General features: G+C 36.6%; 1 protein-coding gene across 1 annotated transcript in view; it reads left to right on the forward strand.

The window, feature by feature from the left end:
• The window catches only part of stab2 (stabilin 2), a 27,464-nt gene continuing 3,342 nt past the window's right edge, over positions 1–24,122 (forward strand). Inside the window, exons 1-61 of the mRNA XM_059505020.1 lie at positions 1–168; positions 829–956; positions 1,192–1,298; positions 3,453–3,538; positions 3,626–3,692; positions 3,787–3,882; positions 3,964–4,086; positions 4,313–4,509; positions 4,610–4,740; positions 4,819–4,952; positions 5,134–5,216; positions 5,914–6,057; positions 6,262–6,405; positions 6,529–6,591; positions 7,223–7,339; positions 7,466–7,519; positions 7,606–7,686; positions 7,906–8,058; positions 8,395–8,454; positions 9,232–9,327; positions 9,911–9,997; positions 10,093–10,204; positions 10,300–10,477; positions 10,750–10,843; positions 10,921–11,079; positions 11,157–11,252; positions 11,337–11,432; positions 11,596–11,643; positions 12,305–12,441; positions 12,548–12,656; positions 12,768–12,845; positions 13,042–13,131; positions 13,252–13,359; positions 13,454–13,585; positions 13,669–13,797; positions 13,890–13,952; positions 14,230–14,325; positions 14,681–14,876; positions 14,972–15,067; positions 15,190–15,235; positions 16,148–16,227; positions 16,335–16,460; positions 16,658–16,734; positions 17,702–17,773; positions 17,985–18,104; positions 18,185–18,229; positions 18,313–18,393; positions 19,466–19,615; positions 19,720–19,854; positions 19,981–20,040; positions 20,289–20,465; positions 20,607–20,696; positions 20,804–20,950; positions 21,144–21,203; positions 21,954–22,077; positions 22,300–22,449; positions 22,537–22,641; positions 22,753–22,860; positions 22,942–23,135; positions 23,247–23,388; positions 23,927–24,060. Coding sequence (XP_059361003.1) covers positions 82–168; positions 829–956; positions 1,192–1,298; positions 3,453–3,538; positions 3,626–3,692; positions 3,787–3,882; positions 3,964–4,086; positions 4,313–4,509; positions 4,610–4,740; positions 4,819–4,952; positions 5,134–5,216; positions 5,914–6,057; positions 6,262–6,405; positions 6,529–6,591; positions 7,223–7,339; positions 7,466–7,519; positions 7,606–7,686; positions 7,906–8,058; positions 8,395–8,454; positions 9,232–9,327; positions 9,911–9,997; positions 10,093–10,204; positions 10,300–10,477; positions 10,750–10,843; positions 10,921–11,079; positions 11,157–11,252; positions 11,337–11,432; positions 11,596–11,643; positions 12,305–12,441; positions 12,548–12,656; positions 12,768–12,845; positions 13,042–13,131; positions 13,252–13,359; positions 13,454–13,585; positions 13,669–13,797; positions 13,890–13,952; positions 14,230–14,325; positions 14,681–14,876; positions 14,972–15,067; positions 15,190–15,235; positions 16,148–16,227; positions 16,335–16,460; positions 16,658–16,734; positions 17,702–17,773; positions 17,985–18,104; positions 18,185–18,229; positions 18,313–18,393; positions 19,466–19,615; positions 19,720–19,854; positions 19,981–20,040; positions 20,289–20,465; positions 20,607–20,696; positions 20,804–20,950; positions 21,144–21,203; positions 21,954–22,077; positions 22,300–22,449; positions 22,537–22,641; positions 22,753–22,860; positions 22,942–23,135; positions 23,247–23,388; positions 23,927–24,060 — 6,678 coding nt within the window. The 5' untranslated portion in view covers positions 1–81. The remainder of the gene's footprint in view (positions 169–828; positions 957–1,191; positions 1,299–3,452; positions 3,539–3,625; positions 3,693–3,786; positions 3,883–3,963; positions 4,087–4,312; positions 4,510–4,609; positions 4,741–4,818; positions 4,953–5,133; positions 5,217–5,913; positions 6,058–6,261; positions 6,406–6,528; positions 6,592–7,222; positions 7,340–7,465; positions 7,520–7,605; positions 7,687–7,905; positions 8,059–8,394; positions 8,455–9,231; positions 9,328–9,910; positions 9,998–10,092; positions 10,205–10,299; positions 10,478–10,749; positions 10,844–10,920; positions 11,080–11,156; positions 11,253–11,336; positions 11,433–11,595; positions 11,644–12,304; positions 12,442–12,547; positions 12,657–12,767; positions 12,846–13,041; positions 13,132–13,251; positions 13,360–13,453; positions 13,586–13,668; positions 13,798–13,889; positions 13,953–14,229; positions 14,326–14,680; positions 14,877–14,971; positions 15,068–15,189; positions 15,236–16,147; positions 16,228–16,334; positions 16,461–16,657; positions 16,735–17,701; positions 17,774–17,984; positions 18,105–18,184; positions 18,230–18,312; positions 18,394–19,465; positions 19,616–19,719; positions 19,855–19,980; positions 20,041–20,288; positions 20,466–20,606; positions 20,697–20,803; positions 20,951–21,143; positions 21,204–21,953; positions 22,078–22,299; positions 22,450–22,536; positions 22,642–22,752; positions 22,861–22,941; positions 23,136–23,246; positions 23,389–23,926; positions 24,061–24,122) is intronic.

Below are 24,122 nucleotides of genomic sequence, written 5' to 3' on the forward strand. Positions count from 1 at the left end.
CAAACCTGTGTGGCCACAGTCTGGTGAAGGACCTCAGAGAGCCAGAAAGAGTGCGAGAGAGAAACTGAAAGTAGAATTACCATGAAGCTCATCTTAAGCTCAATCTGTGGAGGTCTGATCCTACTGCTGGGGACTGAGATACTCTGTACAGCTGGTGCACCATCACAGGTGAGATACACAGATACACTCATGAAACATGCCAACTATTATATTGATTTTAACAGTTATACTGCAAGATAAAACATGATTTAACATGTTAGTAGAGTAGAATTAATAGAGAAAGCAGTTTGATTTAGTTTTCTTGCACTGACACATAAGCTTTCCAAGTTTAATCAGTTGAACTCTGTCTCAAATCAAAACTTGCTCTACTTTTTGTTTCCTCTTTACATACTTTATCAGCCTACAACAAAAACATGCGGTTCTCTTTGATATTAATGTCCATATCCATTTCCAGGGATACTTTCTCTGTATTTTGCTGGAGAATGTTTACATTTCTGCGGTTGCAGTTGAAAAATGTGGAAAATGTAGCACTTTAAGATACATTATGCAAGCAATTCTTTAGTATCGTCTGACATGCACAGTGGAATGCTGCATAAAATAATCTTGAGGGTGTTATTGTTCAGCTATGAAAATCATGAACGAATCAGGTAAATCTCCTTGGAAAATCAGTCACAGCTGTTGAGATCCCGCATGCTTTATTGGTTTTATGAAAATGCCATGTGAAGGAGAACATTGCATTGCATTATCTTTTGTTTGCTTTTTGTTGTGAGAACTAATATGCAATGTGTATGTGTGTTTCTGTGTGATTTTATTGGTGTCTGTGGCCAGAACCGCTGTGATCAGAACATCCAGGTGGTGACTAAATCAAGGTGTCATTCCTGCTCTTTGACACCTTTAGTAAAATGTCCCGATGGCTACACCAAGAGGCAGCCTGAGAAAAGTGCAAAGGACTGCAGGTAAATGTGTGTTTGTGAGTGCTTGTAAGGTTTTGCTATTAAAGGGGCCAAATAGACAATAACAATTTGTTTAAAAGCTTTTTGAATTATTCAGAATTAAATACCATACTATTATATCTTACAAAACAGGTTAACAGATCATTAACAGCTTTTGTGACAAGATGAGGAGTTTTCTTTGTGCATAAGCAAAATACAGAGGCAATCAGTATACAGTAATCTCTCAATCTGTGTTTAGGTATCACATCACATTAGCTTTGTCTGTCTCGGGCTGTTCCTTCGAGTGTTACAAAGACACGGTGGAGCCCAAGTGCTGTCCAGGTTACTGGGGCAATGACTGCATTGGTGAGTTTTCTGGTCATTGAAGAAGAATTCTGTGGTTGTTTGTGTATAATTCTGTTCCATAGAAGACCTTTGCCATCAGTGATCTCTTAAACCAGATGAATATGGCCTAACAGCGATTGTTGTGTTCTTATCAGATTTGTACACATTCTAAATGGAATTTGGTATTTCCGCCATTCTGTGAGGGAAGATGCACTGAGGGAATATTTTGAACGGAAGAGTCGGACAGGAACTGTCCTGATGCGACCACTAACAAGACTGAAACACAAACAAGGGGAAGCATGGTTCCTCCTGGGAAAAGAAGTTTAAAAACACAGCTATTACTATCATTCTAAAAGATCCTAAAGGAATGGAAATAGAATTTCTGTCATAATTCATTTTCAGTTTTTATGACGATTATTCATAATTTTTCATAATATAACCACCAACAAAAGTATCTATCCTCTAAAAATAAAATATGATCTTACTGGATAAGCTGAACTTCCAGAAGAAATAAACTAGGGTGTAAACTAGGATGTAGGAATTTTAGTTTATCCAGCAGGATCTTATGTGACTCTTATTGGAATTCTTATTTGATTCCGATAAGCTTTCAAATCATGATAGTAATTCCATTCGCATTCTTTTTTTGACTACGGATATAAATCCTGCATGCATAATAGTGACCTTCCACAGCTGTCAATATTTGGGAATCGCACTTTATCCTTTCTGTTTCCATTTTTACGATTTTATGTGATTATGAGACCATGAATGTGTTGTTTTTCACAGTTTTTTTTTCCTGTGGGAGCTGTATGTCCAATATATAGCTGACCTATTATCGTATGTCTTGTAACACACTATGAGAGGAAGTTTTAAACTGCTGTGGAACAAGGGATTTGTGTACTTCCTTCCCTCTGAGAGGGATATGGCAGGTCTCTGCCTCTGTAATTTGCTGACCAACAAGCTGTGGAGGTCTCATTTCCAGTATTTCCTCTGTTTGTCAGCACTCAAACAGATCCCACTATGAGTTTGCTGAGTCAAGCACTTTAGTTGCCGTGTATTGTATTGGTTTCTTTGGTCTCTTATCAGCAGAACTTCCTGCATTGTTCCTCAAGAGTTAAATGATTCGAACTTTGTGTCTATGAGACGTGTCAGCATTATGGAAGCTTAGTGAAGCATTATGGGAAGAAATTCAGAACTGTTGTCCAAAAATCTGATTTGTATAGCATTTATTATTTATTTTTTTGGATTTAAAGACACTGTTTTAAACGTGTTCATTTGTGAAGATTAGTATTCTACCCATTTGCACAAAACTTTCCTTCTTAGTAAGTGCAGAAAATGTGAATAAAGTGCAGAAAGTGAGCCTGCACATGACTAACTGTCTGCATATTCTGCAAGTGTAGCTTTTATTTGTTGTCACACGTCTGTGGCTGATGTCTGTGTATTTATGAGTTGCCGGGAAGGATCTGATCTCTATGAAGGGATTTTGTCAGGACTAAATGTCCAGGGCAACAATGGTGGGAAGGAAAGGATGAGTGTGGGTCAGTGGAACAGACGAGAGGCTGTTTGAAGAACAGAGAAACTCTGCTAACTCATATCCTCTTTTGGAGAGACCATGCATCCCCAAACCCACTGACCAAAGATCAGTCCTAGAAAACCATGATCTCAGATCAGTCTTGCTCAAACTAAACAGAAAAGTATCTGCCCTCACGTCTCTCTCACCCAATCTTACTGACCTTGCCTTAGCAAAATTTAAAACAAAGTACATTTTTTTATGTTTCACATTTACATCAAATGAATCTCAATTAAATCTCATGTTACTTTGAAGGTGCTATATACAGTTGGTTCATAATAGCTTTTAAATCTTTCAATATGCAATTTTTTGTAAGCTGGCCATTTTTGACTTTTTTGGAAAAGTGGTGAGCAAAGTAAGTTTAAGTGTGGAAGAAGAAAACCCTCTCCTGGTAATAATGATCAGATCTCAACATGAGGGTTAAATTCATGCATTACCTGGGATTCAAACCCATGACCTTGGTGTTGCTAGCACCATTCCCTAGTCAAATGTGCGACTGATGTCTCCAAATTGGCCATTTTATCTGATTGAAACAAACAATTTGAAAAGGTTTATTCACTTTTAACATCATGAAATCTAATTAAAAACATCCTTTATTCTGTCAATAGAATGTCCAGGATCAGCAGCGAAGCCCTGTGACAATAATGGAGTCTGCTCGGATGGTATAACAGGCAATGGGACTTGCACATGTGCAGTAAGTTTCCTTTCCTTCTCTTCTTCTATCTGAAACAAACAAACTATTATTGAGCATACAATGAGACTTTTTTGACTTTTTTTGCAGCCAGGTTTTAAGGGAACAGCTTGTGAGGATTGTAAAGCAAACTTATATGGACCCACGTGCAGTAACGGTTAGAGTGACTTTTTGTTCTGTACAGCTTTATTGATTGATTTGTGTTTTGTTGGTGTTGGTACAGTGCTCTAACTGCTGCATGTGCTCTTTAGTGTGTAGTTGCAAGAATGGCATATGTGACAGTGGTGTGAAGGGCACGGGACAGTGCACATGTCTGTCTGGGTATACTGGCATAGACTGCGATCGAGGTAAGACCTTGGAGTATTTCTGTGTGTGTGATACATGTGACATTGAAGCAGCATAAGAGTGAGTGTGTTTTTTCTCTTCAGAGCTCCCAGCATGTGCTGCTTTGCGGTGTGGGCCGAATTCTCGTTGTTTTGAGGATATGTCTACGGGGCAGCTTCTGTGCAAGTGCAAACCTGGTTATCAAGGTGATGGAACCCAGTGTACATGTGAGTACTGCACTTACACTACTAATGGTAGGAAGGTACATATATATAAAGTTTGGGTAAGATTAGTAAAAAAAAACTATTTCTCTAAAGTTTCTAAAAAAAAAACATGAAAAGCATTCTGATGCACCAGTTAGACTACCACCAAACCAGCAATTAACTCTTTGACCCACAGCATAGGAATATATATTTCTGGAGGCTTCTTGATCTGTTTACACTGTTTATGCAGCAATTAACCCCTGCCTGAGAGGCGTGTGCCACGCAAACGCAGTGTGTGCACATACAGGACCGAACCAGCATGTCTGCACATGTACAGAAGGATACAGTGGAGATGGCCGTGTCTGCATGCCCATCGACCCTTGCCAGACGAACCTGGGCAACTGCAATTCTGGCTCTACACGCTGTGTGTATGATGGTCCTGGAAAGGTGTGTTTGTAAACACTTTAAAACACTTTGCACCTTTCTGAGCATTATGAATACACCGATTGCTTTGATCATGGTTTGACATCTTCTCAATTTTACACAGTCTCACTGTGAGTGTTTGGATGGATTTGAGAAGCTTGTTGAAGGAAAGGGCTGCAGTGTAAAAGATGTGTGCAAACCAGACTCCTGCCATAAATATGCCACCTGTGCCACAGTGGAACCAGGAACAGTCGAGTAGGTGGCAAATTCTCAATTTAGTTGTTTTTTTCCCCCACATATTCAAAACGACACTTTCAATTTCAAACATTTCAGCTGTAAGTGCCGTGAAGGTTACATTGGAAATGGAAAAATATGCTTTGGGAACATAATTCAGCAGCTGCAGGACTTAAATTCAAAGCCAGGAGGAGAGTGGACGGGTCAGCTCTCCAGTGCCATTACACTGTTCAGTGAGTGACTTGCTGGCAAACCAATCCCAGTCATTTTTATTTATTATTATTATTATTATTGGATTTTCATTTTTTTTTTTTTTTTTTTTTTAGATGTCGACTTACATGTCAGAGTTCCTAATAACACATAAAATAGTGTTGTGTTTACAGTGTTGTGCTAATTTTATTTCTGCTGTTTCAGATAATCTCATGTCATGGCCTTTGACCTCCCTTGGACCGTTTACAGTGTTTGTACCAGTGAACAAGGCTTTTAAGGGCACATCTGTGAGTTAGAAAACAGACACACCAACATATGATCATATCATCATCGATCATATCCACCTTTTTTAATGTAGGAACGGATGCAGCCATTTCTAACTTGAATGTGTGAGGCGTCCAGTTATTTATAGCTACAACTTCTGCTTGATATTACAAACTGGTATTTCTTATCATTTTATCATATTGTTGTAATTATAATTATTGTGAAATACAGTATATTGTGAAACTGTTTTCTATTTAAATATATTAAGTGCTATTCCTATAATGCAAAGCTGAATTTTCAGCATTATTACTTTAGCCTTCAGTGTCACATAATCCTTCAGAAAACATTGTTGGTTCTGTTTTAAAACAGTTGAGATGTCTAATATTTTTGTGCAAACTGCAATACATTTTTAACGATTCTTTGATTAATATAAGGATCAAAATATCAGCATTTATTTAAAACAAATGCATATTTTTTTTTAGCATTGTAAATTTATTTTTATGGATGCAGCAGCTAGACCAGCAAGAAACCAGCAATAAACCATTCCAGATCAGCATAGAAATGTTTAATGTAGTGGTCTAATTCATCCTTTTAGTTATTATTATACTTATATCCGCTAATAAACTGAAGTCTTGCACAGTCACAGAAAACAGCTTAGTTGCATGTTGCAAAATCAGGTGAATACATTCAAACAAATACTAAAGCATGCTTTTGCTCCAGGTGAAAACCCTGCTGGCTAATGAGATGAGAGCTCGCTATCTTGCTAAGCTGCACATGGTTGCTGGAGAGGTGAACTCTGACTCGCTGAAGAAGGGAATCCTCTACTACACTCTGACCGGCCTGGCTGCCGAATCAATGACTGATGTAGGTGATTGAATGCAGGTTGTGTGTGTATGCCCAGATTGTTTTCAGGGATGTGCAAATGCAGGATACAAGAGAGGAATCATCACATCCTGTCTCTTTCCCGCTCAGATCTATTTATTTTTCACTGTATGTCTGTGTGTGCGTGTGAAGATAAAAGAGTATACATTAGATTGTTTCTGTAATTGGTAAACTTCTATTTTCAAGGCAGAGCAGATAAAAATCCGTCTCCATGGCAGTCGTAAGAAAGTAACTCTTGTGGAGACCGATATCTTTGCCTCAAATGGAATCATCCATTTGGTTGATAAGCTGATGGAAGTAGTTCCTTCCACTGTAATAAGCAAGAAAGAGGTTTGTGAAGATAAAGAATTTCTGTAACTTAAACATCATACAATTACATTTACTTAATGTTTTTATTATTATTATTATTTTTATGGTTAAGAGGGCCAACAATGTCTATTTGTCTTTTAACAGGAAAACCTGTTGCAGATTCTCTCAGGAAATGGAAAATTCTCTCAGTTTAAGTCTCTACTTGAGGTAAACTCCATACAACCCTAAATTAATATACTATAAGACATTTAACTTGTGTTAGAAATCACCTTTTTATTATAGGACAAATATTTTCTATACTGTATAAAAAACTAAAATAAAATAAAACTAATCCTGTAATGTACTGTATTAATATGAAGGAATCAGAATTTTTACCTTTATTTTGAATTTGAATTGAACATATTGAACATATTGAATAATTGCATTATTTAGAGTTGTTTTAGGGTTAACAGAAATGTCTGTAAAATTAATTAGATAATGTCCTGGCAGAAATTCACCAGCACATTTTTTTTTTAATACAATGTAGTTTTATTATTTATTAATATTTATTATTATTTTGTAGGTCATTTTTATCTGACCATATAAAACATATCCTATTTCATCCTTTTTTTCGAATTACTTTAATCAGTCCATTCAAATCAATTATGAATGTGAGTTATTAGATGTTACTTATAAAATAAAATTACCTTTTGAGGAAATATTCAACATTTCTAATTTTGGAGTTTGTAAGATTTTTTTTTTTTATGTTTTAAATGAAAGTAGCATCTTATGCTCACCAAGACTGCAGGATTCTTTGATGTATATATTCTGGAACACTTTTATATTTCTTTTTTCCCAGAAAAGCAACATGGCAACTGTTTTAGAAGAAGATGGACCTTACACACTCTTTGCTCCAACAGATATAGCCTTTACCTTCCTGAAGCCTGGCTATTTAGACTTCCTTACCTCAGAGGAGGTACAGTGCAGTTATAACAACAGTTTAATTATATATATATATATATAAATGTAACATTCTCTCTATATGTTCTATCCAGTCACATAAGCATCACTTGACATTATCTTTTCATGTCTCCCAATTTAGGGTAAGCCAAAGCTGCTTGAACTGATGCGCAATCACATAGTGTCCACTTCTCAGGTTTGTATGTGGATGTGTGTGAATGCATGTATACAAATCCATTTCTAGATGATTCATTAAACACTGTTTGTCATATCTTTGAACAGCTGAGTGCCAGCTTCATTGTGTCGAATCCTCGTGCTGTGACCATGGCCGGCCAGGTCCTGACATTTAATGTAACGAGTGCTGTGAGTAATAATATGTTGGTATATTTAGTTGAAATAGACAATATTTCAGGATTTTTATCTCAAATAACTAAAACTAAATCCATTAAAAAAATTATTTTTTTAGATTTAAAATGTTACTGTACTGTTGAAAAGTAACACTAAATGTATACATATTTATACACATTCTAATGGTCCAATGTTAGTGGTTAATAGTTAATGTGCTGATTCTGTTACATATAGGGGCAGATCCTGGTCAATGGGGAGTCAGTTCTGGAACTGGATGTTGAAGCGAAGAACGGCCGTCTTCATTCTCTGGAGGGGATTCTAATCCCTCCATCTATAGAACCCATCATACCTCACAGGTGTGACATCAAAGAAACCAATATTTATAAGGTAAGCCGTATTTGTGGTGACCAGTCATAGCGATTTAGCAGTAGATATAGACACATCTTTCTGTCTTGAAGGTATTTCTATGTCAAAAATCCAGTTCAGTGTTTAAAGTCACCCACAAATAAGCAATTCACGGGTTGCCTTTCTGGAAAGAACATAAACACTGTGGGTCTACCAAAACAATGCCAGAAGGGGGCAGTGCTCATGAAACCTGTTCATCTTTAAAATTGTCATTTGTTTTACATGCACAATACATTGGCCACCTCACTTTTGTTTGCAACAAGTGATCATTTACCAAACTGACACGAGAGGGTGTGTCTTTTTGTCTTTTTGTTACAGGGTTCATGTGTTAGCTGTACACTTGTCTCCAAATCTACCTGTCCCACTGGTGTATCATTGGTAACTTGTTCAGAAATAACCATTAGTGCATGCTATAATTTAAAACATCAAAACTTAAGTTATAATAATAAAAAAAATCCGTTGTTTTAAATGTGACCTTTTAGTTTCAACTGAGGTTTGCATCAGGTTGGCATTAATGAAATAGTAATAATGTACTCACCCTCAAGTCATACAAGATGTAGATCAGATTTGTAGAAATGTACTTGTTTAATCACTTGCAAATTGCCAATGGGTCCTCTGCAATGGGTGTTGTAAAAATGAAAGTCCAAACAGCTGATGAATACATCACAATAATCTGTAATATGACTCCAGTCCATCAATAAATGTCTTCTGAAGCAAAAAGCTGCATGCTTTTAAGAAACAAATTTGGCATTAAAATGTTTTTTAAATTCAGACCATCTATCCATAATATTGCTTTCCAAGTAACGTTTACAAGTGAAAACAGTCCAAAACGGTTATTCTTTGGTGAAAAACCTTAATGGATTTGTTTCTTACAAACATTCAGATGTTAACTGATGGACTGGAGTCGTCTAGATTACTTTAGGATTAATGTGATTTTTATCAGCTTTTTGGACTCTAATTCTGATGGCACCCATTCACTGCAGAAAATCCATCAGTGAGCAAGTGATGTAATGTTAAATTTCACCACATCTGTTCACATGAAGAAAAAACCTCATGTACATCTTGGATGGCCTGAGGGTGAGCACATTTTAGCAAATTTTCACTTTTAGGTGAACTTTTTTTTTTTTTTTCCTAACATGTTTGTGGTCTCCTCAGGATTCATTCACCAGAGGCTGTGTATTCAAAAAGGAGGCTTTTGGCTTAAGCATACCCACCCTTGGCTGTTCCATCTACTGCAATGAAACAAAGACTGTGAGTATTTGATTCACTAGTATTTATATAAGGAATAATTGACGACGGGCCGTTGAATTATTATATAAAAATAATGCACACCCGAGGTGGTGATTCTGCCACGACACAAAGCAGAGAGAGAGAGAGAGAGAGAGAGAGAGAGAGAGAGAGAGATAGAGAGCTTGTGTGAATTAGGCTACCCCTTTGATTCTCTAAACAGCACTGTCTCCTCGCTAGTGAGAAATGTCATGTGTGGCCTTTAAGTTGCTACACTATATAGGCTAACTGATAAAATTGCCAGGGCAGCGCTGACAACTCCTTTTTGTGCATACTGCGTGACCGTAATTAAGAGTTAAGTATTCGAAGTGATATGGAACTGTAATGCAGTCAGGAGAGCTGCTTGGAACCACGTTCGTCGTGTGTTTCCCAGAAAATAATTGCACACCTCAGAACGTTCGTCAGCCGAGCCAATCAGATTCAAGCATTCAATGCCCCTGTAGTATAACTGCATTTGATACCAGAGGATATGAAATAACTTGCAACTGCATCTAGCTTTGCTGGTTAATATGATCTGGTCAAATAAGCCATTATTTGTCTTGACCAGACCCCTCGTTGCTGTAAAGGCTTTTTTGGACCAGACTGTTCCCCGTGCCCGGGTGGTTTCACCACCCCCTGTTCCTCTCATGGGACGGTAAACCCCATGCACATTCACATGCATGCATATTGTACAATTCAGCATTTTTTCATTTGTCATAAGGTCTAGACTTATATTTTCTTTTGTTGTAGTGCTCAGAGGGCATCGATGGAAACGGCACATGCCAGTGTCAGCCCAATTTCAAAGGATCACGGTGCCAGTACTGTGCGGACTCCAACAAATATGGCCTGTTCTGTGACAAAAGTATGAATGTATTTCTTCATCAACTCATAGAATGGGGTTTGGGAATATTCCAAATGTTTAGTAACAATTTTTCTTTGCATTCCTCTTAACACCAGCTTGTGGATGCATACACGGCGTGTGTGATAACCGTCCAGAGGCTAGCGGTAAATGCAAACTGGGCTCCTGTAAAGAAGGTTATACCGGAGAGTTCTGTGAGCAGCAGACCCAGCAGTGCGGGCCAAACCAGCCCTGCCATGCTCATGCTAACTGTGTGTCCAATAAAGGAGCATTCACGTGAGTGTCTAACACAGACAGAAATGTTTTATTTTATTTATTTTGTATTTTTTTAGTAATTTAATGTGCTACTATTATTTATTCAGTACTATACTTGAACTGGAGTTTTGAGACCTTTGGTTTCAGGGGTGACAAAAACAGTTGCTATTGCTTTAGACATATACAGTATATATTTATTAAATTTTTTTTTTGCAAAAGAAAGTGCTTTATAAATATATATAAATATAAGTTTTAAGAAAGGAAATTATCAGTGAGGCATTGTGTGATTTTAGGTGCGTGTGTAAGCCTGGTTTCCAAGGGGATGGATACATGTGCGTGGAAAGTGATCCTTGTGCTTTGCCACAACGTGGAGGTTGCAGCATCAATGTAAGTCTGATGCATCTGTGTGCTTGTGTTTAATGGTATCATGTTATCATAGCATGTTTATTCTCTTTTGTTCTCAGGCCAAATGCATAAGAACTGGTCCAGGCACACACACGTGCCAGTGCCTGAGCGGATGGAGAGAAGATGGAGATGAGTGCCAGGCCATTAATAACTGTCTGGATCCATCCAGAGGAGGGTGTCACCCTAATGCCTCCTGCATCTATGTAGGCCCAGGACAGGTGAGGGGGGTATTGTTATTCCAAAACCCCATCTATTTGGATTTACAGGATTTTTTATGATTGATAATCTACCCTAGAGTGACTGTGCTTGCAAAAATGGTTACCATGGCAATGGGAGGGATTGTGAGCCTGTCAATCAGTGTGTGGAGCAGAAGGGTGGATGTCATTTCCTGGTGAGGGCTCAAACAAATCATCATAGAACTGCACACATTTTTTCATACAATGCATATATGTTGAATTTTCCTGTTTTCTCATAGGCCACCTGCCAGTTCTTGAACCCTGGTGGATGGCAGTGTGTGTGTGAGGACGGTTATGCTGGTGACGGAAAAATCTGTTATGGAACCATAGCACAGGTACTGTATATGATTTTGTGTTAGTTTTCTATTCTTTTTTGTTGAGGTTATACAGAGATCAGGTTTATACTGTCTTATACAGTATAATTCAAATATTGTTATTACTTAAAAATTATATTTGTCTAACATTATTCATTAGTTGTTTCATTTTGTTTTTTTGCAGGAGGTGGCAACAAACCCAAATCTTCTAGAATTCAACCTCTGGATCTTGGTAATTTGTGTTTTTAGAGTCAGAATGTTCTTTAAGAGTGAGTGTGAATTCAAACTGGACTTTCTGGCATTGAGATGACTGGGGGAAAAATGTTCCAGCTACCATAATTCACCCTATTTATAAATCAGTTCTGGTCCTTGAATATGATTGGACAAGCAGTATTTTAAGAGACTGCTAATATATAGTTCACAGCATTATTTAAGCTTTTCACTGTTTGTATCACTTGTCTGTGTTTGCACATTCCTGACAGACTCCATACTTTTAGTGGTAGGGTGGTTTTATTGACTCTTTCTGCAGATTACAATATTACACTGATAGATGCTGTCAAGTTATTGTTTTTAAGCAAGTGAAGGAATAATGAAAGCAATTCACTCAGAAACACTGATTCATTTGGGAACTAAACGAGTGAGTAAAGTAATCATTCACTCTTTCAGTTTGTTCAAAAACTCTGATTCATTTCTTTTTCGTTATGTCACTATGAGACATCCAACAGTTTTGCTGTGGATTTGTTTTGGAATGAAAATAAACAAAGTTAACTGGTAATATTGTGTAAAATGTAAGCAATTGAGATTGATATTATTATCAATGTTATGTCTAGATTTTCAAGGCTGATTGTGTATAAATGATGTTTGAGTTCCTAATAAGTTCTGGAATATTCCAGCAAGCGGATCTTTCTAAACTGATGTCAGAGACAGAAAATTACACACTTTTCGTCCCGTCGGCTCAGGCCAGAGAGAAACTGAGTCAAGAAGACAAAGACTTCTGGATGACCCTCAGTAACCTCCCAAGTCTCCTCAAGTAATGGCACACAATTGTCATGCAACCACAGCAGCTAATTTGTTTTGATGATTCATCTTTTTTTATTATTTTACATCGTTTTAATAGTGTTGCTTTTTTCTCACAGAAATCACATTGTTTATGGGTTATATGCTCTCAGCGATCTCCATGCATCCCCTTCCCCACAACTGCTTTCTCTTTTAAAAAGGACTCTTCCTATTTACTCAGACAATGATGTAAGAGGGAAATATCTTTTCTGTTCACTTAATCCCAGTACGGTTTTGTCTGTCATTCAACTCCGTCAAGATATTTTCTTTATCATGTCTTCTGTTTGTCTTTTTATTCAGACCACTATTGTCGCAGGAGGAAAAATAACTTCTGGAGATATGGCAGGAAAGAATGGAGTTATCCATTTTATTGACAAAGTACGACCCTAGAGTATTTTCTTTTAATAAAATCTAGTACAACATTGTGTCTCATTTACTAACACTTGCGTAATTGTGTACACAGTAAAGGTTATGCAAAATTATGTTTCTTAAATTTAAAATAAATTGCACACTTACTGATAAAGTGATGACATACACACAGATTGAAGAAATATGCCACTGTTGTTCACTCTAGGTGTTGATGCCTGAGCGAAAGATGAGTGAAGGTTTACTGGAAGTGTTGAGTCAGAGGGCTGATCTCTCTCTCTTCCGCAGCTCTCTCTTGGTGAGTCGGATAATTTGTCTAAGTCTTGTAGGCCTGCCACACCACGAATTAAAATAATCATCCTTTACATATGGCTTGGAATTGGTTTTGAATTGTACTTTTTTTTTTGCATTTATCCAGAAACACAACTTGACTAAAGAAATGGAGGAGTCTTCAGGCTTTACTGTGTTTGCTCCAACAGACAGTGCGATCAAAGAATACCTCAGTAGAACGGGCAAGGAGTCAATGGTATTATACAAACACACTAAAATACACAGCCTAAGTGATATTGATTATTTAGTGTCTCATTTTTGCATTATGAATTTTGTGTATTTGTTTCTAGGATTTGAATGTGACCCAGTATCACATTATAATAAATGAGACTCTGAAAGATGGAGATTTGGTGGATGGACTCTATAAAGATACCATGCTTGGCTTTTCGTACCAACTGGGAATTTTCCGGCAAGATAAGAAAGTAAGTCAGTGTTGAATTATTTCAAGTCAGCTTAATAAACCAAATGCTAAGTCTTCTATAAATATGAGATTTTTCTGTCGTAGTTGCTTGTAAATGAGGCTGAAGTGAACGTGACTGACATAGAGACCAGTAAAGGTGTGATCCACACCGTGTCTGCAGTCCTGAGCATTCCCAGCAACCGCTGTGACAGAGCTAAAACCAAAATTGTCATGGTGCAGTACATCTATTTAACTATTTTATGATTAAGTAATTTGTACTTGTATCCTGTAAATATCCAGTCTAAATGTGTACATTGTATCTGTAGGGACGCTGCATGGACTGTTTCCACCCAACTGAGAACCCTTGCCCTTCAGGAAATAAAAGACTGGTGTGGTCCAAAAACATCAACCTAAAAAAAGCGTTTGAATGCCAATATTTCATATTATTAATATGGTCATGTTACGATTTACTTGAAAAATTTGATATTACTTTGATTACAAATGGACAATTTGGATATCTTTAGTACGGGAATTAATTTAGTTTATTTTTATTTGAAAAATTGTAATTAATTGAAATCGCAAAGGGATAAAAAGGAGTAGAAATCTTTCCACATTTCCTATGGGAAGAAAAAAACCAACTATTTTCATATTCATTGTTTGTTCCAGATGAGCCGAAAGAGAAGATGCATGTTTACTCGAGTATACAATGGAGAGACAATGCTGATCATCGGATGCAAAGTTTCTTGTGAGAAAGTCAACATTGTATGTACAACATGCATTCATTCACTTTTCACAATCACAAGCAGCCAGAGCTTCAGTTAAAAAAACTCAGTTAAAAACATAAAACTAACTAGTAAGCAGTTTTTTGTGAATGTACTAGTGATTCATTAGCCGCTACTTATTTTTTCATTAGCCGTGTTCATAATATAATGGTACATTAAAATAATAAAAGTACTATTTTTGCAATGTTTAGCAGCATTACAAGCTGTTCTGTACAGCGAAAAATAACTAGAAGCAGACGACACCGTTAGCCCTGCATATTCCAGTGTCAAATGGCCATGTCCTCTTATATGTTAAAATAAGGCAGATATCAGAAACCGTTTCTCTATCTTTGCAGGAAAGAAAGTGTTGTGCAGGTTATTATGGTATTAACTGCGAGAAGTGTCCGGGTCCAGAAGGTCAGTCCTGTTTTGGCAACGGTGTGTGTGTGGATGGGATCAATGGCACAGGCATCTGTCAGTGCAACCAGGGCTTTAACGGCACCGCGTGTGAGACTTGCGAGGCTGGAAAATATGGAATTCACTGTGATCAAGGTATTAAACATTTAAAAGCTCATACTTTCATATACTACATACTCTAAACAATTAGCTCATACTAATTTTGCATATGCACTATCTTTCTTTTGTAGAGTGTAAGTGTGTCAACGGACGCTGCAAAGACGGTGTGGATGGAGATGGCAGCTGTACATGTAATCTGGGCTGGAGAGGAGTAAACTGCAACGTTGGTATGATGCTCACCTGTCACACGAATGTTGATGCATACATTTGTATGCCTTGCACCATCTGAGTATATATCAAATGTAATCTGTAAATAAAAATGAAGATCATTTATGTTGACTCTTTTCAGCTATTACATCAGATATGTGCGGAGGAAAATGCCACAGTAGTGCCAAGTAAGTTTACAGTACTACCATCTGTATCAAGTAAACATTATTGGGTATATCACACAAAACCTGTAGAGATCACGTCATATTACACATCAGAATCAAAACAAAATTATTGTTCAATAGAAAATTTGTACGTTATTTTTTACACATAATCAAACCATTTCCAATCTCTAAGAAAAATAAAATAGGCATTATCTTTTGCTTTATTTGTTGGGGTTGGTAAGATTTGTAAGTATTTTTTAAATAAGTCTCATATTCTCACCAAAGCTGCATTTATTTGATCAAAAATACAGTAAAAAAAAATAATATGAAATATTATAGTATTGAAAGAAGTGTCCTATCTGGATGCATTTTAAAATGTAATGTTTAACTGTGATGGCAAAGCTGAATTTTCAGTCTTTTATCATTACATGATCCCTCAAAAATCATTGCAAATTATTAAAATTGATTGAAATGGAACTATTTTAAAACAATGCAGGTCTTTTTTATTTAATTTTTTTTAATTTTTTTGGTCATTGCTGACTAAATGTTTTTTGAATGGTAATGTGAATTTGGGTGAAATGTTACCATACTTGTCTAAATACTAGTCTTGCTGTCAGGTAAACGGTGTCCTAGTAATAGGAATCTTTGCAATTAAGGTATACTTCTCTAATTGAGTGAGTGGTTTGAAATTTGTGAAAATATTTTAGTTGAGTCCTCTTGAGAACCATGCATCTAGAAAACAAAATCCCCAAATTTGTATTAGTCCTGTATTTTAAAAGATGTGTACACCTATGGCTAATTGCAAATACCTTATCAACAATTGATTAAGCACTTTAGCTTTTTGTAAAATGTGACCTGGATTTGCTTTTGTGACATTCATACTTTCTATGCTCTTTAAATATTGCATTTATGACTTGGGTTTGATGTTTGTTGTAGCTGCTTGCTGAACGTGTTGGAAAATACATATTACTGTAGTTGTGCTGCAGGATTTCAGGGCAACGGCACATATTGCACAGGTAAGCATCTCAAGAAACATTCAAACACACTGCTGTCAAATAACATTTGTAGCCAATGAGTCTAAATGGTGGTTTTATGTACTATATGGTGTTATTTCCAATCCAAGCGGTGGACGCATGTGCAGAGAATAACGGCGGCTGCTCTGTCCATGCCGTCTGCAAGAGAACTCTCCCAGGACGGAGAATATGTGTGTGCCACCCGGGTTATGCAGGCGATGGAAAAGTATGCATTTGTAAGTATGTTAGTTAAATATCCAGTTTGAAGGGTAGTGTACACAACTGGTAGTCCATGACACTTACAGTGCCAATATCCTGGGTTTGAGGTCTAGGAGAAACACAATATATTTACAGTGAATGCAGTGCTGTCTGTTCCAAATGAAACAAACTTATTGCATTTTATATGTGTTAATGAGTGTGTGTGTCTTTGAAGCTATCAATCCATGCCTGGATGGTAATAATGGGGGATGCCATGCAGATGGTGTCTGCATTCATACAGGCCCTAATAAGGTAGGACACAAATATAAACAGACCATTCATACAGCCAGCAAACAAATCAGATACAATTTTATAAAGTGAGTCCAGGGTTCCTGTAGGTTTTATGAAGGTAAATTTAATAAAGTAAAGAAAACTGAAAGAAATTAAAAGGGAGCACAATAAATCATGTTCAAAACTGCATTTCACCATTTGACCTGTACTTTAGTTGGCTGAGAAAACGAAGAATTAGATCTCAAATTAATTACCATATCTACAGTATGGTCTTCTTTAAGTTACTTCCAAGAAGGCACTGTCACACCATGTCATAAAATCATTCACCACTAAAAAAATCTAATAACCACCCCACTGTCTTAAATTCTAATTTAAACTCTAAAAGTAATTACTTTCTTTACTAAAACATGGGGCTGAATAGTATTAATAGCCGACGAAAAATCTATAAAGACCAATATAACATGGGTTTTACAGTACTTCCCTCCAAATGTTTCGGAATCATATTTAACAATGTGGATGAGGCATCCTCAACTCCTCTTTTAGTCTGGTAAGAAAACTTTAACAGATCTACAAGACAAATTTCTCAAACATTCATCACCAATGATGTCAGAGCGAGGTGTCTATAAAGTAATTTAGTGTCTTAGGATAACTTTTCCACAGGCACAACTATGGCTTCTTTCCACAACTTAGGGATTTTTTTAAGCGACTTTTTAGAGAAAACAACCCCCAATCTTATCTGCGCTGTTAATTCATCAATACCAGAACATGAATTTCAAAAACCTCCCAATTTCCCAATTAGATTTCATCTACCTTATTTTAGAAAGGTACACTCCCAATGACTTAACATTGTAATCAAATTATACATGTCTCTGAAAACCACTACATTTAATATGAGTGAAAAAAGACCCATGTATAATTGAGAAAGACTTGACTCACCCATAAAATAAGTTTGAAGAAATGACACTTAATTTACTTGATGTGTTTTCAGACAGCATGTAATTGCAAAGAAGGCTTTTCTGGGAATGGAAAGCAATGTGAAGCCATCAATGTCTGTCTTGAGGTATGTGCTTTTTATAACTACATTTGTTTTGTTTTTTTTTTTTGTTTTTTTTTGTTTTTTTTCAGATCAGACCAACTTGTTCATCCATTATGAAATTCAGCCCACCATTTAAAAAACACTGTATTACAAATTACATTGTTGCACTCAGCTCAAAGATCAAAATGAATAGCATGGAATGTCACTATAATTATTATAATTTTTTTCCTGTCAGAAAAATGGAGGATGTCACAGGTATGCCCAATGTACCATGACAGGACCCCTGGAGAAGAACTGCACTTGTAGGACTGGCTTTATTGGAGATGGAGAAACTTGCAAAGGCACCCTGCAAAGAGTGAGAAAAACAGCAAAATGTATAACACAGGCACACAAATGTAGCAGAAACTTAAATGCAACTAATTTCTTTCATTTTAGGAGATTCGAAACCGAAATTTATTAGACTTTTACACTGGACTGACGGTACGCTTATTCTTAGTCATTTTTAAGAATGATGGTTTTTTTTTTTTTGTGCCTAATTGACACTTATTTAACTGAATTTACAGAGAAATTATATTACTGAACTCGGAAATCGTGGCCCCTTCACAGTCTTTGCACCAAATGCAGATGCTTACGAAAAGCCAGAGGTAAGACTCAAATGTGGTCAATCGGAGCAAAAATCATGACTTAAAAATCACAACAGCAGTACTTTTCAACTGATTTGAAGACTTGCATTGCTACTCTAAAAACTGCATTCACAAAAAAAAAAAAAAAATTTTCATCTTTGAGTTCTCAGTTTATTTTAGCTCAACAAACAAAGACAACCATTACACTTTAAAAGATAGTTTCCACTAGCACAGGGCTGGGCAGCATTGGTCCTGAAGGGCCCATGTCCTGCAGAGTTAAGCTCCAACCCTAATCAAACAAACCTGCAGAACAGTGGCCCTCCAGGACGAAAGTAGCCTTGCACTATTTGTGGATGTTTCTGCATTGGAGTGAATTCTATTGCCTTCCACATACTGTGCAAAATGAACCTCAACTGTTTAGTAATTGACAAATTTAGAAAGAGACACGTTGACATTAAATAAAATATGTTATCTGACTATTTAAGCATCAAATATAACTACCAATGAAAAGTCGAGGCATGAACCAGTTTGTGCAGGTACATAGGCAGCAGTGTGATTGGATAAAATGCTGAGTGGAGAGTAATGGGAGTCTAATCATGCTGCTGGAGGGCCACAGTCCTGTAGAGTTTAGCTTCAAACCCAATTAAACACCTAAACCAGAAGCACACAAATTACATGCATATTAGCTTGTTTGCATAGTATGCAATATGATTGGTTTACAAATTACAAGTAGAGGACCTATCAGCTTGTGCCATGACTGGCTGGAGCATTATCCATCCAGTCTCTGTGCCATGTGACTGAACTTAAAGACATGAAATAAACACAAAAGTGAGGAAATTATGATATTGTGACTGAGATAAACTTAAGAATCGAAATTGTTCATCGTCATGAATTTGAATAATAATATAAGCTAAAATATGACTTGGACAAGTTTTCAACCTGTTTGATGTGATTCACCCAAATGGCCTTTGATCTACATGTCTACTGTACATCTATACTCTAAATCTACTGTGTCTCTTAATGAGTGTCATGAATAGTAAGAGGAAATTGTGATGTGATAGCAGGTTTTGTTATTGTCTCTGCATTTGTTTAGGTTAAGGACATTGTAAAGCGGACTCGTATGGAAATCAAAATCCTGAGGTACCACATTGTGGCTTGCCGTGCCCTCCTTCCAGAAGACCTCATGCAGCCTCGTAACCTGACCACACTTACTGGTGACATCCTCACCATTACATACTCTGAGGTACAGTATGCTTGATGCAAAGATAACATAATCACGACTCAGTATTATGAATGCATGAGATACATATTATGGATATTACTGACACACTCTTTATTTGTTTCTAGGACACTATTTACATCAATAACAAAGCCAAAGTGGTGTTCAGTGATCTGGAAAGTAGCAATGGGATTTTCCATGAGATTGACACTGTTCTAGTGCCCCCAGGTTTTCAGAAAGACAAAGAACAAGACAGCAAACCAGTATGTCCCCACAGGACTATTCTGACTATATTCTTTATTTTATAATGTCAAGAGAAATAATCAAGCATGAAACTATGAAATTACACTGATGTTTTTTTTTTTTTAATTGTCCTATTTTTCTGAAAGCGTAACCTCTCAGATGTGGTCAGTTCCCATGGATTCAAGACATTCTACAAGCTTTTAGAGGTAAAATAACAAAAAATATGTATATATATATATATATATATATATATATATATATATATATATATATATATATAAATATATATATATATATTCTATATAACATTCTCTCCACAAAGAAGTGTCTAGGGTTCAGATTTCTTGTGCCTTTTTTCTTGCATTACAGTATATAAAATCAAAAGTGTTATATTTAGAGGAACCCTCTATTTTCTAATAAAATCCAAATCTTATATTACTTTGTTTGTTTAAAGGACACCGATACGTTGAAGTTGGTGATGGATCCAATTCATCAGCCTGTCACCCTGTTCCTGCCCACTGATGCTGCAATGGCCGCCCTGGCCCAAGAACAAAAAGACTTCCTGTATGCCATGCATAACCGTGATCAGCTAGCTGAGTATCTTAGATACCACATCATGCGTGACAGCAAGGTTGGTCTCTATCAAGTGTATAAATTTTGTGGAAAGGGCTTGGCGGTGTTCAACATCAAGACTAATATAGTATGACATGAAATTCAGTGTTGACTCCATAATGCATCATTTAAATGTATTGCAATTTATTGTTACTACTAGCTCTTGCCCTCAGAGCTTATCCATGCCAGCTCTTTAAAGACTCAACAGGGCTCAGATCTGTCAGTGGCCTGCATGGGGGAAGAACATATAGTGAGTACTTTTGCAGGAAAAAAATAAATAAAAAATATTGCCTTGTGGATTAAAAAAAGCTGTTTATTTAATAACTATGCATCATATCATGCATATGTATCTCTCAGGGGGAGCTTTATGTGAACCATAAAAGCTGTCGAATTGTAAAGAGAGACCTTGATTTCAATGGAGGAATGATTTATGGAATTGACTGTCTGCTTAATCCTCCAAGTGTCGGGGGGCGCTGTGACTATAAGCACACCATGGATTTCACTGTGAGTTCCAGCAAAGTATTTTCACTTATTACATCTGAGAAGTACTTGTAGTACTTTGTACAATGTGTGCAGTATGTAGTGTGCAGTTTGCATCACTGTAATGTGATCAGATCAAATCAATGTACCTTTCTTACTTTTGTATCTTGAATAACATTGTGCAATTTTTATTTTTTATTTTTATTTTTTGCAATAGTTGGCTTGCAGGTATTGTGGTCGTGCTATTTTGGATTGCCCGCTTGGAAGCAAGCCAAAGGTACTTTTTTATTTTCATTTGAAGTCAAACCTTTATAGAGAAAAAAAATATGAAAATTTGCCATCTATTTAGTCTGCTCTTATTAGATGTTGTGGGTTTATTGTAAAACACATACTAAATAGTGGTGCATTTTCTCCCTCTACATTGTCCATTTCCATGGAGTAGGACATACCTATAGCCAGTAGCCCTTACTCCTTTTATCACAGCTATGAATGATTTGATGTTATAAAAGATTTCTACATCGAGTAAATACTCCTTATTTCAACTTTTTTTCATGAAAGGATTCTGAAAAATATTAAGAAGCACAACGTTATTAATAATAATAATAACATGTTTATTGAACATTAAATCAGCATAATAGAGTGATTTCTTAATAATTACAGCATGTGACATTGAAGACATTGAAAAAAAATCAGCTTGGTCTTCACAGGAATAAATTACATATAAAAATATATCTCAGAATAGAAAGCAGTTAATTTTAGTTGTCTCATTTTTTTTTTACTTTTACTATATTTCTCATCAAATAAATGTAGCCTTTGTGAGCTTAAGAGACTTCTTCAAAACATACAAATCTGACCAATACCAAACTTTTACATTGACTCTTTTGTGTGTGTGTGTGTGTGTGTGTGTGTGTCAACTTGTAGGAGTAAACTGGCATAACAGCTATGTAATAAAAGCCTCATTTACATCTAGTATCCGTTTAACTGTATTAAAGAAAAAACACTAATTTAACTGTGTTTTTAAATCTAGTCAGAACAAAAGTGTGTCCGGTCGGATTCGCTGCTGTCTAGTCGTGAAGGATGTCAATCAATATGTACAGTGGTCATATGGAAGCCCAAGTGCTGTTCTGGGTACTACGGCAGGGACTGTCTTGGTAAGCAGTGTTCACTGTTCTATAGACGCCAGTACAAACTATCGAGCTATGCTGGTTAAATTTAATACAACGGCTACAACAAGGCTACACACCCCTTTTGATATGAAAAATAAATAAATAAAAATTAGCCATTCATTTGTTACCACTCAAAAACCTTCATTTTTTTATGGCCACTGTATGTAGAAAAACAGTTATAAGTTAAGGACATTTTCTGTTCTCCAGCATGTCCTGGGGGTCCAGGATCCCCTTGCAGTGAGCATGGCAAGTGTGACGAGGATCATCTAGGCAATGGCACATGCACTTGTGATGCTGGATTCACAGGTGTAGCCTGTGAGCTGTGTGTGGATGGCCATTTTGGACCTGATTGCAAAGGTGAGCCTTTTCAAAATAAATTTCAATTTATTAAATTTAATATATTATATATATGATCATAAACTTGGTTTCTGTCCTCTTGATAAGCCTGCAACTGTACAGAACATGGGTCATGTGATGAGGGTCCTAAAGGTACCGGTTCATGTTTTTGTGAAGAGGGCTGGACTGGTCTGAGATGTGAGAACAAACTAGGTACAGACCTTTTGGTTATTATTTGTTTTTGGGTTATATACCATACTAGAAAAAGACAAGCATTGCTTTATACCTGCAAGCCCATTTCACCCTGTGTTTCTGACGTTTCAGCTGATGGTCCCGTTTGCAATCCGACATGCCATGAGAAGGGCGTCTGCATGGAGAATAACACCTGTGTCTGTAAACCCTTCTATGAAGGAGACGGTATCACCTGCACAGGTACATACATGAGGATCTCAATAGCAAAGTGATGATAAAACAAAAGTAGAAACCGTCGACTCACTCATACCTCTTATGTAGCGGCCAATATGTGCAAGTACTGGAACGGCGGCTGTTCTAAGGATGCTAAGTGCAGTCAGAAGGGGGAGAAGGTGAGCTGCACGTGTCTCAAAGGTTTCTCTGGTGATGGCTATGAGTGCACACCTGTTGACCCCTGTGCTGACGGTGAAAACGGCGGGTGTCACGAACACGCTATCTGCACTATGACCGGAGCTGTAAGCAGAAATTTCTCTTTCAATATAGCTCTTTTAACAGAATGTGGTCTTTATACGGATACTTTAATCTTAATACATCCATAAACCAATGTAATATGTATCTGTCACCAGGGAAAGAGGAAGTGTGAGTGTAAAGACAACTATATTGGCGATGGGATTGATTGTGAAGCAAAGCAGCTGCCAGTCAATCGCTGTCTACAAGATAATGGACAGTGCCACTCAGATGCTCAGTGCACAGACTTACACTATGAGGGTATGTATTGTTTATATGAACTAGTGTTAGTGCATATAAATAGTGTTTAAAATGCTTATTGCATAGTTCCGTATACTTATTTTACTGGATGAAGTTTATTTCATGGCTTAAATAAATCAAATGTTGCTCAAGACTGACATGTTTGGCTTGTGATTACAGTCAGCTTTTGCATATTTGTTGACTTCTGAAAATAAAAGAAAAAAGTGGTTTTGATGAACAAAGTGATGATAATAATCTAATAAAATAAAATTTTATTTATTTAAGATTTATTTAAAAAAGTATTTACTTAAAAAATATTCAATTATTTTAAATTAAATTAAAATGAAATCAAAGTAGAATTGTTTTGAAAAAAATGAAAAAAAACCCCTCTCTTTTAGTACTGCATAAAATATTTAAAATCAATATTTCTTGTATGCCATATTGCTTATCGCAACTCATTCTGGGATTGTTTTCTTGCCAAGAATTCATGCAGTGTTGCTTTAGAAAATGTTGTCAATGTAGGGAATTAACTAAGCTAATGAATTTTGTCTTCTTTTAGATAAAACATTGGGGGTTTTTCATTATCGCTCACCAAAGGGACCCTACAAACTCAACTATACAATGGCGCAGGAGGCCTGCAAAGAAACAGAAGGCACTATCGCTACCTACACACAGCTGTCCTATGCCCAGCAGGTGGCGCTCTTACAGTTACAGTAGCTGTCATACAATTAGCACTCATTGTCTAAATGTAATCC

Source organism: Carassius carassius, chromosome 22 (genome assembly GCF_963082965.1).
Source record: "Carassius carassius chromosome 22, fCarCar2.1, whole genome shotgun sequence".
In the NCBI taxonomy this organism is placed as follows: Eukaryota; Metazoa; Chordata; class Actinopteri; order Cypriniformes; family Cyprinidae; genus Carassius; species Carassius carassius.